The sequence below is a fragment of the Priapulus caudatus genome, unplaced genomic scaffold, assembly GCF_000485595.1.
Source record: "Priapulus caudatus unplaced genomic scaffold, Priapulus_caudatus-5.0.1 Scaffold100, whole genome shotgun sequence".
In the NCBI taxonomy this organism is placed as follows: Eukaryota; Metazoa; Priapulida; class Priapulimorpha; order Priapulimorphida; family Priapulidae; genus Priapulus; species Priapulus caudatus.
In genome coordinates, this window is record NW_014577161.1 from 125,852 (window position 1) to 146,015 (window position 20,164).

General features: G+C 42.6%; 2 protein-coding genes across 2 annotated transcripts in view; one reads left to right on the plus strand and one right to left on the minus strand.

Moving 5' to 3' along the window:
• LOC106805113 (probable ATP-dependent RNA helicase DDX27) overlaps positions 1–3,946 on the minus strand; it is a gene marked incomplete in the record, with an annotated part of 13,698 nt that extends 9,752 nt beyond the window's left edge. Inside the window, 5 exon segments of the mRNA XM_014806592.1 lie at positions 1,253–1,342; positions 1,550–1,635; positions 2,059–2,218; positions 2,418–2,609; positions 3,837–3,946. Coding sequence (XP_014662078.1) covers positions 1,253–1,342; positions 1,550–1,635; positions 2,059–2,218; positions 2,418–2,609; positions 3,837–3,935 — 627 coding nt within the window.
• Positions 3,947–8,937: 4,991 nt separating this feature from the next.
• LOC106805117 overlaps positions 8,938–20,164 on the plus strand; it is a 20,493-nt gene continuing 9,266 nt past the window's right edge. The window contains exon 1 of the mRNA XM_014806598.1: positions 8,938–9,226. Coding sequence (XP_014662084.1) covers positions 8,944–9,226 — 283 coding nt within the window. The 5' untranslated portion in view covers positions 8,938–8,943. The remainder of the gene's footprint in view (positions 9,227–20,164) is intronic.

Consider the following 20,164-nt stretch of genomic DNA (forward strand, 5'->3'; position numbering starts at 1 on the left):
TTAGAGAGAAATCAAACCTGCCGCATACCCTCACTCATTTAGCATGTACCATATACCATATGATTTTGTTAAAGAATATATTATACATTGTATCAAGAGCCCATTAACCCCAGAGCGTACAACGCTGAAATAGGAAAACCATGGTGTCGTTTCAGCAAAATTAATAAAGTTTACCTACCTTATTTTGATACTTCTCTACCGGAATATTATGCAGGAGTCGTAGCTAGCCAATATAAGATCAACCGCTTGTCTCTACGATGTTCCTATGCCGAGATATAAAGCGATAAAAATCGAGTACTTCTAGGTAATCCTAGCGCCATATCACCCAGTAACACGCCTCTCCCGCGTTTAATGACTGCTAATGTTGCTTCGACAAAGCTCATATGTTTCCGTCGTTCATTGATAAATGAGATGAATCATATGGATGAATGAACAAAGCGCAAGGGACTTTGGGTAGACACCTACTGCGCCATTTTCTGTTGTCGTTGTTGATCCACGAACATTGCATGTAAAACTTACCTGTAAACGACGTTGATAATTTCATGAAGTCTATACATTTCTTTCTAGCTCCATTCAATTCGTGCACTTTTTCAACCGAGTCCCATATATATAGCCGAATAAAACCCGTCACTGTGATCCTGCTTCTCTTGTCTTAAACGCGTTGTAATATAATTTACTTGCTCCTGCGATAGTGTTGCTGATTTAACATTCTTTTTCCTTCTACGATCTCTTCTCACATTTCCAGTCGCAGCCATGACTCAAACTACAACGTTTACTACAGCTAGCGTAAGGGGCGGGTCATCACCATGGCGACCCGACTCTTACGCTAGCTGTAGTAAACTGTAGTAATGACGTAACAAGTCAGCGCTCCAAGCGGTGACCGGAAGCAACATTAGCAGTCACTAAACGCGGGAGAGGCGTGTTACTGGGTCATATTGGCGCTAGGATTACCTAGAAGTACTCTATTTTTATCGCTTTATATCTCGGCATAGGAACATCGTAGAGACAAGCGGTTGATCTTATATTGGCTCGCTATGACTCCTGCATAATAGGGTATAGAGAAGTATCAAAATAAAGTAGGTAAACTTTATTAATTTTGCTGAAACGACACCATGGTTTTCCTATTTCAGCGTTGTACTCTCTGGGGTTAATGGGCTCTTGATTGTATGTACTGTACACAAAAACTTGGACATTATTTCTGTATAAATAATACACTTATAATGATCTACTACTTGTGGAAACTATCTAATACCTTCATTAATGGCCTAGAAAGGTTCATTTCCTGGAATGATGATGTGTTATCCAGTGGCGGTGCATCCTCAAAAAACCTTTGCTTTTCCAGCTGTAAGAGAATGGTCTTTCATACATATAGTTCACGTAAGAGGAGCCATAGCACTGACAACCCTTCGGGCTCCTCAAACCGGGAGAAGTAGTACCACATTATAACAAAGTTATGCTGATAAGCTACATGTGCTCTATGTTTGACATTACACCTGCTATCTGCCGGTAGCATGCAATAATTGTAAAGTGTGCCCTTAGAAATTGATACCTCATCCTCCGAATCATATTCTATAGTCTGCTGAGGTTGTTCTTCCACAGGCTGTTTCCCCTTTCTTTGCTTCATTTTTAATGTATCTGAAATACATAAACGTGGAATGGCTGGTTATTGAAATCATCGGCAAATCGTAAACAAGGTTCAGAGTTGCAAACAACTCGCATGACACCGGTGTTAACAAAGTCATGAATCTAGATTATTTACCGTATGTAAACATTCAGCATGAGGCCATTAGCTCTAGGTCTAAAATACAATAACCTACTCACACCTCAATATACAGCATATGTTGAACATGATGCCTGGCTGCACACTATAGATGTGGTTCCACTGAATTAGCTTTTAGGACTTCAGCAAAGAATGTTTACCACCATGTTAGTTGCGACTTAACGATAGCCTCGTCAGATCCTTGTAACTTTCGCTTCGTATCCAAATAAGGTCGCTGTCTCATTTATTTCGCTTAAACGTATAGTAATTAAGCAGGAAAAAATCAAGATGCTACACACCAGGCTTCTCATCTAGCTCCGAATCGGACGACTCTAGCTGATCGCTTTCCTCTGCTTCCTGATTGGACTCTTCATCTTCTCCCGGAGGAACACTATTATTCGTCTGCTCAGCACCCATCTCTTCATTCTCCTTCTCGGACCGAGATTGTTCAGACTTTTGCTGAAAGTGAAATGATAATGCAGCGCTAGTTGGGATGCATAATGCTGTGTCTTAAAATTATTCAGAACTGTGAAAACTTTATTTCACTTTCAAGTATTGCTATTATTAGACTGCAGTAACGAGTGGCCAATTGAACTCGTTGTATAAATCTCGATTATGCTTTCATCACGTATGTTATGTTTTATTTATCGACACTAACCTCCTTCTTTTTCTGTCTTCTGATCTTGGCAATTTTTTCATCCAATGATGTAGCAGAAGCCCTCTGTTTGAACACCTGTCCATATTCCTTCTCTAATAAATCACCAGCAGAACTCTTCTCATTGAATACAAAATCAGTGGAGAAATCTGAATGTTTGTTTTTTCGTTTTTTTGTTTTTCTGTGCGGAAGTACCTGAAAGTATGTACACAGGATCGATGATTAGAAATGGCTAACATACACATAATCTAACCCTTTCCATAAGTTAATCTTAGCTATAATTACTAGCATATTATAGCATGCTAACACAAATTCAAAATAGTTCAACATGGAACATTGTCGTCTAGTAATATACCCAAATGTGAAAATGGCTTTTTGACAGTAACCTACATTACGTACACTCGTTGTATTCGCATGTAGTGCTAAGTCACAAAGAATAAACAAGAATTGCTAAACAAATTTGCCTTACAAAACACACTGAAGTGCATCAGTGATCACAGTCAATGAATTAATACTTGATAATCTTCCAGGCTTCAGCACCAAGCGAATCATTCACAGAAGAATCGCGATGCTACTTTAGTTTGCCCCCCAACCACACTGCACACAGCGACACAATGCCTGCTGCACACTATTTCACATTTTCCCATGCTATTAAACTACAAATCACAATATAGTATTAGTAGAGTGCATCATGATCATGCCACGGCACTCAGTGATAGTGACAGTGTGGCATCACTGCCCATCAGTACAGTCTACAGTACACTGTACAGTCAGTGAGTCACTAGCCGCGTTCGCCGTTCACACAGAGCACTTTGACCCGAGTCGAAAAAGACCCGGGTCAAATGCGTCCCGGGCCAAGCGTTCACACGGACGTTTTCTCACTACGAAAACGACCCGTGTCATTTCGACCCGGGTCATTTTCGCACCCACTCCGCCGTGTGAACGCACCCCGACACACGACCCGGCGCCCGGGTCAGAATTAGTACGGCAGTAGACGTCGCCAGTGTCGAGAGCCAGAGTTTACACAGAGTTGCTGTGCATTGATTGTTCAATTCGCATTGTTCGCTTGGACGCATTGCTTTTTTTTCAACTCGCAGCTCGCATAGCATAGAGAGGCATGTCCTAGAACTGATCAATCAAACGTCGTGTGAACGCTCTCTTCAAAATCGACGCGTGTCGTTTTTGATCCTGGTCAGTCTCGGATCGTTTTCGACCAGGCGTTTTCGCTCCGTGTGAACGCGGCTATTGAGATAGTACCGTAACAGAATAGTGAATACACAGTTCCCGGTCCACATAATATTAATTATGATCAAGATGTTCAACTTCATCATGTCTGTTTTGATTTGAACTATATTATAGTGTGAAAACATCGATTGAATAATGAAATTTCGCACTACAAGCATTATAATAACAAAAATATACCTCATCTTCATTGTCACTGCTCTCCGATGCTAAGGGAACATCAACGTCGTCTGTAATAGTTCCAACAAATCCAAAATCACTCTCCGAACGCATGGCCATGTTGTCGTTGACCGAATAAATCGTATCTCTTATTCTAATACCGAAATACGAGTTAGGGCCGTTAGGGGGCGTACTAAGATCAGAAAGAAAATACAGAGCCGTGCATAAAGATTTTTTTGCGGCTCTGCGAAAAAAGATGAGTATGTGAGTGAATATAATATATAACATCCCCTCTATAAACGGACGCTAACAAGGATAACAAACAATAGATTCAAACTTACATAGGTAGTTGAATGGGTGGAAGGAAGAATGGACGGATAAGTCACGCGAAATGACGGCACACGAGATGTGCGAGAGCCCATTGACGTTATCAGTAGGGAATAACAATTTTTCATTGCTGAAGTTATGTGTTGACGTATGTGGAGCTAGGGGTACGTATGAGGGTATAGGGTCTATGCCTCCCAGGGTACTGCCGGAACGTACCCTGGGTACGGTCCGGTATACCGGAACGTACCCTGGTAACTATCTGATAGGGTTAGGGCAGGCGCGTAGCCAGGGGGGGGGCGGTGGGGGCGGTCGCCCCCCCCAAAACGTCTGGGACGGACTCAAAATATCGCCCAAAATGGCTTAAGTATTTCAAAATTTAGTCTGGGGGGGGGGAGGCCGCAGACCCCCTTAGCACTGGCATGCTACGGCACGCTGCCAAAACGTACGGTTGTCAAATTTGCCATGTGCGTGCATGTTAGTATGCATGTATAAATGTAGTGTACGTGTGTGTGGTGCTGTGTGTGTGTGCGCTGTGTGTGTGCATGTGTGTGGTGTGTGATGTGTCGCTGTGTGTGTGTTGTGGTGTGTGTGGTGTGTGTGCGTGTGTGTGTGTGTGTGTCGTGTGTGTATTGCGTGTGCATGTGTGTTGTGTATATGTGCGCGTGTGGTGCTGTGGCTGTGTGTGGTGTGTGTGTGTCTTGTGCAGGGGCCTGGATCCAGAGGGGGGGTCGAAGGGGGTCCGGACCCCCCCCCTGTTTACCACAAAAAAAAGTAAAAAATCATACACACACACGCACGCGCGCGCGCGGCGCACGCACGCACGCCACGCACACACACAGACACACACACACACACGCCGCATGCACGCACGCACGCACGCACGCACGCAGCACACCACACACACACACACACACGCGGCGCGCGCACACACACACACTTCTCTTATATTGTCTCCATAAAAAAATCTTGTTTAGCGCTAGTTTTCTGATAAAGATTTACTTATATATATGTAAATTCGTTATAAAAACTTAGAAATGGGCAAAGAGGGTCCGCAGGTGTCGCGGGGAGCGGATCTGATAAAATTTTTGCATTCTAGACACTCAAAATTACTGCTCAGATGCTCTCAGAATGCACCAATTTAAAAAAAAAATTATTGTGGGCTTACGTCGTGCTAGTATGTGATGGCTATGCGGATCATCCCCCCCGCACTCCTCGGACGGATTTACCCCTGATTCGCACACTTCACGTGCCATGCATTGCCCGCCCCCCCAAATATAATCCTGGTTACGCGCCTGGTTAGGTTGTAGGCGTAATTAGGAATTAGGGTTAGGAGAGTAGGCGTAGGCGACTCCCTCAGACTCCGTTTAGTAGAGTACTCACTAAAGGCGAGGTACGGGTCGCGATATTAGAATGTACCCGAACTGGGCCAGAGCCATATAAATCACGTTGATTTATATGCTCTTCGGTACAGGCATACGTTCGGCAGCTACCCTGGGAGATCAGACCTATGAGCCATAGTACTGCATGCCATTAGCATGTAGGTGGAATATATATCGTTTCATCATAATTATTAACAGTAATAGTAATGATAAGGTCTTGCGACGCTGGCTGCAGATCAGGGAAGCGTTCAGCGGCGTTAATAATACTGTGCTCAATGCTGGGTGATAGCACGCAGCTTGAATATTATATATAATATATACTATATATATATATATATATAGGCTTCCTGGTATATAATAATAAAATGCTTTATATGCTGTGACTTTCAGGTGGCTACATACGCGGCGCCTGATAATGCGTGTGTGCGGACCGCGATGCGTCGTATTCGCGGCTGGCGCAGTGTCGCGATTGTTTGCATGCACGCATGGACAGAGAGGCCAGCTCGAATTCGCCCTCAACTGATGTCCAATGAATTCACGCGTTAGACCCACGCGTGCTAATCAGCTATGATGAACTAAGTATCTGGATATGCGTGCGGCCCTCCTATGTAACCCGGAACCACCCACCCAGCGTAAATAATGATGAATAGTTCCCCTAATCACCTACCTTGTACCAGGGGCGTGTACAGAGGGAGTCCACGGGGGTCCGGACCCCCCTGTCCGCGCGAGACGAAAACGCATTAAAGGGGTCTATTTTCAAAAAATTCTGGGGGAGGGCCTCAGACCCACTTCGCGTGCTCGCAAGTTTGCCTTACGGTTAGACCCCCCTGGCACAAATCCCTGTACACGCCCCTGTTGTCACCAATGTCACAAGGCCGGAGGTAGTGAAATGTTGGGTATTATTATGGGGTCAGTGGGTGGAAGGACCACTTACAGGAGAATAAGAAGTTCTTTTCTGTTATCACGACATTCAGTATCACGTATGTATGGAATTCTTAACAATCCACTTAATATCAAGTTAATAATCTTGTTAATATCTATATCTTATATCTTATCATCCAATAAAACGGAGGAGGTTTTCACGGTTTACCCGTTTTAAGCAAGCATTATATAATCAAAGTTGACAGAAACGAGAAAACTATACCGGATTATCAATTTTCGAGGTAACTTTGAAAACCCCGTGCTTCATCATTTCCGCGGACAACGAATATTTACAAACAAAATAGACATATATCCATGTTTATACGTAGAGCTCTACATAAGAACGCTGATGCGTGCGGCACGTTTCAGTTTTTCTCGGAAGCACTCCCAACCGGGGGTAGCTATGATAGGCTTTCTATCATTGCGCTTCGGTCATTGGCCTTCTTACATAATTTATACCATGACTGTAATAAAAACATGCGATGTATGCTATTGCTTGCAGGCCCGTAGCCAGGGGGGTCGAAAGGGTTCGAACCACCCCGCCCCCGAGCCGATTTTTTTGTGAAATTTGCAGAAATCACCTCAGGTCGCCCTCCATTTTAGGTAATTAATTGCAAAATCTCATCGTCTGCGAGGGCGTGAACAGTGAGACCCACCTCCCACACCTCCCCCGCCGCTCGGTCGCTTGGCTCCCTCGCCTGGTCGCTTCCGCGCCTCGAGCAGGGGCGTGTACAGGGGGCGTCCAGGGGAGTCCGGACCCCCCTTGCTCGCGCAGAAAACGCATCTTGAGGGGTCTAATTTAAAAAATTTGCTGACCCCCCTTCGCGTGCTCGCAACTTTGGGTTACGGTTAGACCCCCCCCCCCTGGTACAAATCCTGTCACACCCCTGCCGAGCAAATTGCCAACATTGAAAACGAAACCCCCCCGCCCCGCCCAATATAAAGTTGGCTACGGGCCTGGCTTGTTTACTCACATAGTCAGCTAAGGAACCATGAAGGGTATAAGTATTCGGCTTTCCCGATTTTCATACTGGCAAAGCCTCGAATAAATCTTGCATTATTCTTATATTTATTACATCTGTAAATGATTTATTTTTATAATCAACACTACCATAAACAAACAGTCTATGACTATCAATAGTTATATGAGTTATGAGCTTACGCGCTCAAGGGAGAAATCTCATTTGACGGCCCCCTATATATAATATAGCTATCACAGGGGCGGATCTAGGATTTTTGAAAAGGGGGGTGTCCAGGAAGAAATTAAGGGCACTTTTCCTGCTTACTTTTTCTGGTGTTTTAAAAAAGCTGCCGAGGCCACTTAGGGGGGGTTTGCAGGGACCTCCCCAAGATTTTTAAAATAAATTGGTGCATTCTGAGAGCACTGAGCAGTAATTTGATGTCTAGAATGCAAAAATTTATCAGATCCGGTCCCCCGGACGCTCTGCGGACCCCTCTTTGCAGGCCCGTAGCCAGGGGGTTCGGGGGGCTTTCGAAACGAACCCCCCCGAGCCCCCTCCCCAAGCCCAAAATTATTTTTTGAACATTTGCAAAGAATTTCACCTGCAGCGTCGCTGCCATTTTAGTGTAATAATTGCAAAAATCTCCATCACGTGCGGGAGCGGTGAACACGGAACAGCCCCCTCCCACCACCCTCCCCCCCGCTCGCGTCGCTTGGCTCCTTCGCCTGGTCGCTTCGCGCCCGAAGTAGGGACGTGTACAGGGGGGCTCGCAGGAGTCCGGACACCCCCTTGCTCGCGCAGAAAACGCCAATCTGGAGGGGTCGTAATTTAAAAAAATTCTGACCCCCCCTTCGCGTGCTCGCAACTTTGGTTACGGTTGGACCCCCCCCCCCCCCCTGGTACAAATCCTGTACATGCACCTGCCGAGCAAATTGCCAACAATGGCCAACATTGAAAAACGAACCCCCCCAATATAAAGCTGGCTACGGGCCTGCTCTTTGCCTATTTCTAGGTTTTTATAACGAATTTCATCATATAATAAGTAAATCTTTATCAGAAAACTAGCGCTAAACAAGATTTTTTTTATGGAGACAATATAGCAGAAGTGTGTATGTGGGACCTTGTTGTGTGTGTGTGTGTGTGTGTGTGTGTGTGTGTGTGTGTGTGTGTGCGCGTGCGTGTGTGTGTGTGTGTATGCTTTTTTCCCTTTTTTTGTGGTAAAAAGGGGGGCTCCGGACCCCCTCGACCCCCCTCTGGATCCGCCCCTGTATCCACCTTTACATATATATACATTACATTTACATTACATATAATAAACAGTTCCTAATTACAAGGGTCAGGATTCGTGAAGATGATCATAATTTGCATTTACTAAAGTAGGTATTAGGCATGATATACTAAAAATAGTGATGTTTTGGGCATCGCTCTGCGCATGAACTCAATCCGTATGGCATCAATACACGTAAATCCGGCATGCATCTACGGTCGATCGGGGTTGATAACACCCCTGCACGAAATAGACTCGCCCACACAAGCAATATGGCCGCGCTACGAGAAGTGGTAAACGAAACCCCTGTTACTGAGAGTGAGATACAGAATATTGTGGCCGGGCAAGATGATGTTTTTGTGAACGGTGGTGAAGCGGAGGAAAGTAGTATGGATAGCAGCCTGCATCAATCTGGAGAGTTGCTGGACGTACCAGTGAATCTTACACCTCGTCGTGGTAGCGGCTCAATAATGAAAGATGAAAGTAAGCGAAAACCGTCCCACAAAAAGACCGTCAGCTTCAGCAGCATGCCGACTGAACGTAAAATCTCTAAAGGTAGGCGCTTAGTTCGACAAGTTGAATCCATTGTCTTAGTGCTTTAATTAACACCATATTCGTGTGTATTCGTTGATGAGCTACCCGTATCGTTTGAAGTGATCTGAACTAGAAAACTTCAGCAGTGCGCACGAGTAGGGGCCTAAACACAAATCACATCACTCCATCGCGGCGCTAAGAACGAATATGCCGTTCAAACGTTTTGAATATGTTATAGCCTGTTAGTAGCAAAAGCAATTGCATAAACCTGTGGTATTCATCGGTGCTAATACATATTGGCGTAAATCGACTGTATGACTATGGGCTTTCAACGTTACCCACCTAAAACAAGATCAGCGCATGTATTATTGACTATTGAGTATTGTATATATATGTGGTATCACCTTGTACCGTTTATCAAAAACGGTACGTTTGTACCGTTGATACCGTAGGGCCTATATCAAAATGATGCATGTATCACAGAATGACGAATATACGCCACTGTATGGCTTAATCCTATGCTTGGCTGATAATCATTCACCTGCATTTGCCAGTGCAAAGATATTATGTGGCGTGTGGATTTCTGGAACCTAGACACGTTAGGATCGAGGATACTTTGGGAACCCGCAACTGTGTTTTCGCGTGCTAAACTAATATGGGCCATAATGGGGTGCTAAACTAGGCTTGGACAGGCATGTTGTGTTTGAAGTTTTGCATGATAATTTTATGTTACGCATACATAAAAAACCGTCATTCTATGATACATCACTTGTCTACGTCCATTCAAAGGGTGTGTAAAGTGTCTTTCAGACATTTTTCCCAACCGTTTTTTGTAACATGCTTATTGCTAGCAGTAATGCTGTAATATGCAGTGTTCAGTAATTACTGAATCATATCAAGAGCAGATAAAGAAGCTCCTTCTTTATCTGCTCTTGATCATATATATAGAGTTGGCTTACTAGTTGACCCCATAGTGGCTTTTTGCTATCGTTTCACATGGACCATAACACATTACCAAGAGCGTATAAAGAAGGAGAGCGTACAACGGTGAAATGCTGAAACCATGTTGCAGTATTAGTCGAATTAATCAACTTTCCCCGTTTTATTTTGACGATTCTTTGCAGTATTATTGATCAGCTGTCCTACCTTGTTAATATAAAACAAACCAACGGTTTGGTAGGTGCGCTAGTGGCACCCGTTTCGTAGGGTAGTGACAGGTTGCGTAGATAGCGCCCGCGATAGGTAGATAACACAGATACAATAACACGAACACAGTATTATAAAGCTACTCTCCGTATGTTCTATTGTACCACAGAATATTCTCCATACAACATACTACATCGATGACTACACAGATGACAACGCACACACAGAATACCGTATATCAGTAATTTCGTACCGTAGGACGTGGAACGCGACGTAGCTCGGCAGGGGTGAAAGCGGAAAGTGAAAGGTGGAAGTTAACGGTCGAAAAGCGGGGTATAGAAGGAATAGGAAGGAAAGAACGGGAGCGCGGGCAAAAGCTGGACCGTGCTGCCTAGAGGATGAGAGCCGAGTCCCTTCTACCTGCGAGTTTTTGGCGTCAACAAATCCGGTTCACTAATATAGGCAGGTGCATTTCGGCGCGATCACCAATATGCGTCTGTTGTGATTTATGGTGACGCGCCGTACATGCCGTGCTGCGAACTAATATAACCTATACATATAATCTGTGCAGCCGGCGCTTCCCTACACTAGCAGTAGCCCTACGCTAGCACAAATAGTTCCTGGAACAAAAACACTAGATTTGTTTCCTGATTGCATAAGTAATATAGATAACGATATGATAAAAACAAATTTCACAATTTTGTACTGAACAAACATCGAATAATGAATTATAACTTGTTTTATCATAGCAAGGAACTGTTAATGAATCGAGCCGATCACTACGCTGTGTCCCGGATGTGCAAACATCACTGTGGTGCTACTTTCGTAAGAGAAGAAATTTCGTTTAGATTTTGAGAAGAAATATATTCTGAAAGTAGCAATACAAATGAGTTGTAGTGAATTTTTGCAACAAATGCAAGCTCAGAGTAGGTATATATATGCATTTAGCTGCAAGGTTTTGCAACTTTAAGTCGGTTGCGATCTCCTTCGCACAAAGCACATGTGAACAGTTGCTGTACTATTGCAATTTCATCCGAGTTCTGTAGAGCAGCAGCACTTATCTCATTGTTACTGCTACTGCTGCTGTAAACCGACCAGACTCTCCGACTGTTACACGTCGTAGGAGCCTGACACCCTTCCATACGAAATGCCTCGTAGCTTGAAAACAAACTCCGAATTTCGTAAAATTTCGTAAATAAAACAATGTATTACCACATTTGACCTCACCTGTTACATGTTTGCAACTATCACATCACTTCTTAATTACTATTTACCTCAAAATACACATTAAAATAAGAGAATTTCGAACAGCTATACTATTTGAACGTTGTAAAATGCCATACTGGATGTTCTTATGTCTCTTTTTCTATGGGTTGTACTTGTATTTTTCGCTACGTATGATGGGATATCTATGGGAAAATGGCAGCGTTTTTTTAAGTTTTATCTTATCAATTTATAAATAATTACTCGCTGACACGTAAATACATGCTCAGTGATAGCGCACATATAATAAATCGAGGCGTGGAAGTACAGAGAAGCGGTAACAATCATAAAAAGTTAATTTTAAGTTTAATAGTAGCGCATGTCATGCCGAACAATATTCTATTGCGTCGGCTTGTCACCCTCACGCCAACGTAGTGTTAAGCGAGAAGGGAACTTGTGGCTACTGCTGCTGCTGCTGCTATTGTTACTGTAGTAGGCAAAGCTACATAGACATCTACAGTCTGTTACCATTGATGGACACACAGATTGAGGAATGGATAAATGCATGTACACTAGTGCCATTCTGCAAGCTGCATACGAAATTGTCGGATCAATTGAGGATTTTAATTGGTTGACGTACCGGCCGCCAGGCAAATAGTAACGTTGGTGTACTGTGCCAACTGCCTTGACACCTGGAATATTTGCACAGCAAGCTCTCGTGTGGGAGTCATCACCAGTACTCTAGTGACAGGAGCCTGCTTGGGCTTGAATAGTAGCCTCTCCAGTATAGGAAGCATAAATGCAGCAGTCTTGCCTGTAACACAGAGATCAATGTAGTTCATTGTGACGTTTGGACAAAGTCACCTAAATGAGTTGTTTGCATATATACGTATTCTCAGCTCATCCATGTAACCGACACAGAAATATGTGGGAATGACCAATCCATGACAGCCAAGTTCAAAAAATGGTCAGTGGCATAACTGATATAAATAACTGCATATCTAATAAGACATATTAGTAGATAAATGGCTCTATTACAGATTGCAAAAATTTACAAAAACAATCCAACAATGTTCTTAAAAGCCAACTCTTCGTGGAACATGCATCACATCACTTGTAAAATTTGCCACACACGCATGCAGACTGCTGCCAATAAAATTTTGCTTACCTGTACCAGTAGCAGCACACGCACAAATGTCCTTTCCCAGCAATGCCACTGGGATGGTTGCAGCTTGGATTGGAGTAGGCAACACAAAGTTCAGTGCCGATATTGCCTGTCAGCAGAAATGCAGTTAGAGAGAAATCAAACCTGCCGCATACCCTCACTCATTTAGCATGTACCATATACCATATGATTTTGTTAAAGAATATATTATACATTGTATCAAGGGTCATCACCATGGCGATAAATAACAAGACGTTTTTGTGGAGCAATGGCTGCGTCAATGACTGGAAATGCGAGAAAAGATAGTAGAAGGAAAATAAACTTCATTGTCAATGAATGACGGAAACACGCGAGGGTTCCCGAAGCTATCGCCAGAACGAGAGACAGTCTCAGCCACTACGTATCTCGAGCCGGTTTTCGGCGAAAATACCAGATTTTCACCGATCATTATCTCAGCGTAGAGGCATCGTAGGGACAAGCGGTTTGTTTTATATTAGCAAGGTAGGACAGCTGATCAATAAGGCCAAAACAAAATATATGTGTGGTTACCGTTACATGCTAAAAAAAATAGGGTAGGTAGGTAGGGAAAACATTTTATTTTCTTGAAATATTTTATTTACGAACCATGTCCGAAGGATGTGCCTTTTGAAGCAGAAACTGTCCAATTCATATTATTATTTTTATTTTTTTATTTTAAAGAAAATTGACAATTAAATGTTTAGGGTAGCTGGGAATAAATAGGGTCAGTCGGGAAATCGTAACCACGCCTATATTTTGTTTTGGCCTAATACCACAAAGAATCGTCAAAATAAAACGGGAAAAGTTTATTAATTCGACTAATACTGCAGCATGGTTTCAGCATTTTACCGTTGTACGCTCTCCTTCTTAATACGCTCTTGACATTACCTATAACAGGAGTAGATAATAGGGAAGGAGTGTGACTTCAATAAACAAGGGAAATTCGTCATTTACTAGCCTTAATAATACCTACGATTTACTACGCGTAACTCATCCAACTTGAGCTCAAATCGTACACAGTACATTTGCCTAGCATCGTGCGAAATCGTTTCCTCGTATACACCAGCAATCCGGAGATACAGACTAAAACGTACGACACGATTATCCATTCTTTGGCCATCAATCCGAACGTATTCCCCGCCGAACTAGCAAACAAAAGGCAGCTACTAACGCACTGTGGCTCACTCGGCAAGGCGGTGTGGCTTGCTGGGAGATTGGACATCGATGCAACACTCGGCGAGATAACCTTTGACCCGGCATACAGCTAAATACCGACATACCGGTTAGAACGGTTTCCTACGATAGAGTTTGGCACAAAAACGAAAATAGCACGCCGTTTAGCGCACTGCGCTACGTCCTTCTGTTGCATTTTGGCATCTCCGTAATCATAATAAGCCCCGCCTTCTTTGTTGATGGGCATGAATGGGGCGTCAACGACGTGACCCGTTACTGCGTGTAGCTGTTTGGCGAGACTGTTTGCTTTTCGTAAATAATGAAAGGCCCGGCCGATGCATTTCGCACCGAAGTGGAAAAATTCGGCATTTTTACCCGCTTTCGGAAGTGAATGAGTGCGTCATTCATTGAACATTGAAGTTTTTCTTAAAATTAAATAATTTCGAAAATCCCTAACTGCGCTACTCGATTGTTTTAACCAAAGAACGTAGCTGTGTTTGTGACGTCATGCCCGCGCGCTTTATGCTTGGCTTAGCGGGCCTCGAAATGGATATCGGAGGCAGGCACCTCACAACCCGCGTGTTTGTTTACATATATTATAGCTTTGTGACGTACGGTGTTCGGGAGTTTTGCGATGATAACCTCGTAATTTCTCACATTTCTTAAGGTGCATGGAACATTTTACCAATTTAGTGGTGTCAGTTAGTCACGGATATGTCACAGTAAGTACTAACCGTATACGTTTCACATACGTTCACCTATTTTGCACACAGGCGGTCGATCATTGTGAAAAATTGTGTGAAGATTTATTTTTATTGAGACGTTCCAAGCCGCCTGTGGTACAAGGATAGAGAGCATGGCGAGATTGACAACTATGTAACGTAACACATCGGCTTTGCTCTCACGACCATGCTCTCTATCCTTGAGCCCTTTCATCAGTCTTGTACGTCAATGCACATGCGCCAAAGGCCATAAACTCAACACAATTTCATCTCTGTTATTGTTTACGCCTGAATGCGTGATTGATCAGGGAGGGGGTGCATGTAAGAGAGAGACATTTTCTTTGGGGTTTCTTGGTGGACATTTTCAATTCCACTTGACAATTTCATGGGCCATTTCAATTGGAAGCTCTGCATAATGGACCCCCAACAAGCCCTTTGACTGACTAGTTAAGAAATTCAAAGGTCTGTATATTGCTCTTATTTAGCCGCCGATAGTTCTTATTTAGAACAAAGTCTTCATTGTTATCTTCTAAAACTACAGACAATCCGCTGACCGCTGTGGAGACGTGCGCCGGGCCTCGAATTTTGCGCACGTCTCAAGTCTCCACTGCGGACAGCGCTTCATACTTGAAAATTCCCGCTGTCGCGTGCGCATATCCGCGTCTCATCCGCGCGCAGCGCTCGGGATCAACAGCAAAGCTGTGCCACGCAATCTTGTATCATGTCTCTCTGGATGCATACCTACTGTGTGCTTGCCTATGTTGTAAAAATTCACTACAACTTATTTGTATTGCTACTTTCACAACATTTCTTCATACAATCTAAACTAAAGTTACGAAAGTAGCACGTACCACAGGATGTTTACAGTGTTTACACATCCGGTACACAGCGGAGCGAACGTTGTGCTGCATTAACAGTTCTTTTCTGTGATAACACATGTTATACTTTATTGTTCGATGTTTACTCAGTACGAAATTGTGAAATTTGTTTAAATCACATGTAATCTACATTACAGATGCAATCAGGAAACAAATATGTTTTCGTCCCAGGAACTATTTGCGCTAGTGTAGGTCTACTATTTAGCATCCTCTGACACTTCGCTCAACATAATTTATAAATTTGTATTTTTGCCAAAAACGCGTCTGACGGGGTAATTCAAAATAGTCATCTTCAGAGCACATTTCTGGCTCAATGAGAACATTTCGTGTTTGCATACTGCAAGTATGCTCACAGTAGGTGTATAATATATAGTAGGCTTTTTGTTGCGAGGTTTATCTACTTTAAATAGTAGTAACGTGTGTATTTGTCCACTGGTATAAGCGCATTATAGATCTACTTAAATGATATACAGTAAACACCCGCATAAAAGAACCCGTGATTTTCTGTTTCAGGCTGAAGTGGTTCTTATATATGTATGATACATAGTGAGAAATCAGCCTGAAGATGTTCTTAAAGAGGTTCTTAATTTTGGGGAGGATATTGTGTACATTATCTAGGTAAAATTGGCTTTAATTAGTGAATAATTGACACTAATTAATTAACCAACTGCATAATATTAGAAATTATGTCCGTTTAAATTCATTTGAGTTAATTTATTTATCACCTTTAATTTACTTATCATATTTTAAAACACAATGAAAGGTCAAATGCTGTGAAAATTGATTTGACTAATAGTAGACAGTACAGACAATAATTAATTGTCAGCATAACTGCATTACAGTAACATAACACAGCTTAATTTAAACTAGTAGTAAATGCAAGCAAATATTCTGATAATTAAATTAAATTACCAAATTTAAACGAGCTTGCTCTAAACCAAATGTAATGCACATTGCCTAGATCTCATAATTTCATAGTCCTTGAGGGCTGATTTTGTTGTCATCTGATCCATCTGCTGTTATCAAGCAGCCAGTTTTCTCAAATAATCTGTTCAGAAATTCTCTATTGTTCTTCAGCTTCCTCCAAGTCTCTCCAGTCCATTGAGTCATTAAAATCCTGCTGTTCTTAGCTGAAACTTTATCATGCCACTTGTCAAGGTTGTTTTCCTCCTCTAACCACCTTTCCATTGCTGCAGCTACATTCACTTTCATCATCCTTCCACATCCGGCATCAATGGGCTGGATTTTGTCAGTATGATTTTCAGGCAGTATGTAAACTGTTGCCTTCATTTCATTTCTACATGCTTCATGAAATGACTTGCTTTGTTGGAAACCCACATTGTCTGCAAAGATAACCTTTTCCTCTTTGTCTTTTCCAATCCCAGGAATAAGTGTACCCTTAACCCATTGCATGTTCACCTCTTTGCTGGAAATATACATCAACCTCTTTATCATACTGTTCATTCTCCTGAGCAGCCACACGTCCCTTTCCTCTAAACACAAGAGCTGGCTTGATGTTTTGTTCCCTGTCAGCCTGTATACACAGTTGAAGAGTAGCCTGTCTCTTGTCCAAACCAGAGGATGGTTGCGAAACCCACACTTGCTTGCTTCTCAATGTCTCGTAAGTTTGATCTTGGTCAACAACAAATGGGAGGGGGACCTGATCTATGTTGTACCTATTTTGGGGAACCCATCTTCCATACTTCGGGTCAACAGAAGATTTGTTTCTTCTCCTTTGTGTATTCAAAGCTTTTCTCAGTTCTCTGTGAAACCTTTGAATTTTTTCCTTGCCGTGATCCGCACAATCTTTCTTTTTGTTCGTTCTTCTTCTAAGCACAACGTTATGTCTTTTTTTAAATCTCTGAAACCAGTTACTACTTCCTTTAAATTTCTCCGCTTCTGCTTTGCCATAACACGTTTCTATTTTCGACTTCATCATTTTTCTGAACCACAGCTTGGAAACTTTGCTGCCTGCTGCTCTCCTTAGTTTGAACTCGGCAAGCAGAAAATGTGAGGCTAGAGGATATTTTTTAATGCGTTTCGATCTCTCCCCAGCAATTCTCCTCCTTTGCCTGGTAGACCTCGTACCACCTGTATTCTTTCCCCTCTTATTCATGTCCACTTCTGCTCTAATTCGGCCTCTGTCTTTGTTCCACTTTACCACCAGGGATTTGTCAACTCCTTTTGCCTTTGCAACTGCTGTAAACTTGTTTGTCGACGTTTTGAGAGAATACAAAAGATCTGTTTGCTTTTTGAATTTTACACTGTACGACTTCCGCTTGTCATTTCCCTTTCGTTTTTCACTTGGCCTTGTTTCCTCGAGTGGTACGTTGGCTTTCATAGATTCTCTGAACATGTTTTTCACCTGCTGAATGGTTGTCGGTGGTATGACATATAGTCATAGATTTCCTTGAGATGAGCCTATTTCCACACAACTTTTGCTTGAACAAGGATTATCACTCTCCTCAGTGGTAAACTGGGTGCTGTGTTTGAAACGCACATGCGTGTCAAGATATTGCTTTCCTTCATGGCAAAAGTTGCATTTAACAGAGTTATATATATACTGCTCAGTTAGACAGTCTTTTGCAACGTCGATGTAATGTCATACGGCCTCCCATCCTTCAATTCCACTGATTTGCTTGAGCCACAGTCGAATAAAGTACGATTCATCTTTGATCCAAAACACAAGAGGTTCACAAATCCCAAAGAGGAATTTTCCCATGACACCTTGCACCTCTTGTTCGTGCTACCGCAGACCTTTCCGCGGACAGCACAGGACAGCGGTTTCTCCCGTGTCATTGAAAGCACGCCATCTTGGATTTGAGTTGCTTGGACTTCTTTCTTGAATCCCTTTCCAAGAAAGTAATGGCAAATGAACACGAACTCTATATAGAGGCAAGCGTACGTGGTTATCATGCTTATTTTCAGGATGCGAATGTATAAATTGGAGAGATACTGAACTGCGAAATCGAACCGGACAATTACTATGACAGATATATGCAGTTGCAGTTAAGAATAACGAGGTGAAGATTGTGGGGCATTCACGCCCACACATTGCTCCCATTGAGCTTTCAAAAATATTTCACAAGTTTTTATCAGAGTATGGAGAACTTGAGGAGTAGATGCATTGGCAGTAGATACAACGCAGGCAAAGGCACAGGGCTTGAACTTCCAGTGGATTATAGGCTTGTTGGAAATGCTCGTTCCCTGAGAAAACTGCTAATAAAGTTACAGAAGAAAGTCAAAGAAGAAGAAAATAACTGAAAACTTAGCAATGTAAGAAAATGCCAAGAATAATTTCTCCATGTCTGGACGGTATGTTTGATACAAAGTAAATGTTTAAATGATGTGTCATCAGAGCAAGATAGAAATGTATCAATCATGCTGTTTTTATGGTTTGTTTACACATATTTTCCAATTGAAGTGAACTGATTACTGAATAGCAACTCTTGACAATAGAAAAAAATATTGTATAGTTTCAGATAATATTCACACCATCGGATTCTCCCCCTCAATCCTCTGTATCGTCAAAATCAAGCCCCAACATTTACTGGAAAATGAGGCAAAATACCCACTGGAAAATCCAATCCTCCTGTGAGGAGGTATTTATATTATCTGGAATGTTATTGGTTTCCAATGGTGTAGCACACATACTTGGATTGCCCCAGTTTGCTCTAATTTTCGGTATTTTTTTCCATATAAGAACCTGCTTAATTTATCAGACTGAAGTGGTTCTTATATACTAGGTGCTTTATTGGTCAAATTTCAGCCTGGAGGTTCTTAATCCGCAGTTTTTTTTATGCGGGTGCTTACTGTACTGTCACAGTGTATTTTACTGTTATACTAGCTGGCAGCTGCTACCATTTTCAGATTTTTTAAGGTAATAAGTTGGCACTAGTAGGTAGTTTTTGGACTGGCGCATATGCATGTGTATGCCCCTAGGTAATGGTCACCAAGCCAAATGCTTGCATTCTCAACCTGTAGATAAACACAACAATAGTATTTACTAGCATGATTCCTTCCTATTCAGCAGAACGTAACTGTCAGTGTCACTTCCAAAATAGAGCGCACATCCACTAATCTGCTGCAGTGTGTATCATCATGAGCCATGTCCTCGGAATCTAGTAGATAGTTCACCCCTATCAGTCCCAGTTATGTTAAAAGTATCACCTCTCCTGCCTATCACACCTATCCCACCGATGCGATTAGAGAGTTGGCTATCACGAAGTCTGTTGGCATAGATATATCAGGAGTTAATGAAGACAAACCTTGACCGATATATCACCTATCGTCCTATGACAGGAGTAAATAACCTCACATTTTGAGATTATTTACTCCTGCTGATAATCATGATTCAAAAGTGCAGATGCCACTATCGTGCAACACTGCACGTGAGACAAAGGTAGTGCATTCTATCAAGAATAAATAACAAAAACGTGTTTATCATGTATTCTTGATTCCGTCTCTGTGTGTGTGTGTGTGTGTGTGTGTGTGTGTGTGTGTGTGTGTGTGTGTGTACATGCGTGAGTGTGTGTGTTTGTGCCATCGTGCCTGCGTGTGCGCGCGCATGTGTTTCCCCGCGTGCTTGTGCCTGTGTGTGCATGCGTTCGTGACTGTGCGTGTGTGTGTGTGTGTGTGTGTGCGTGGGTGCGTG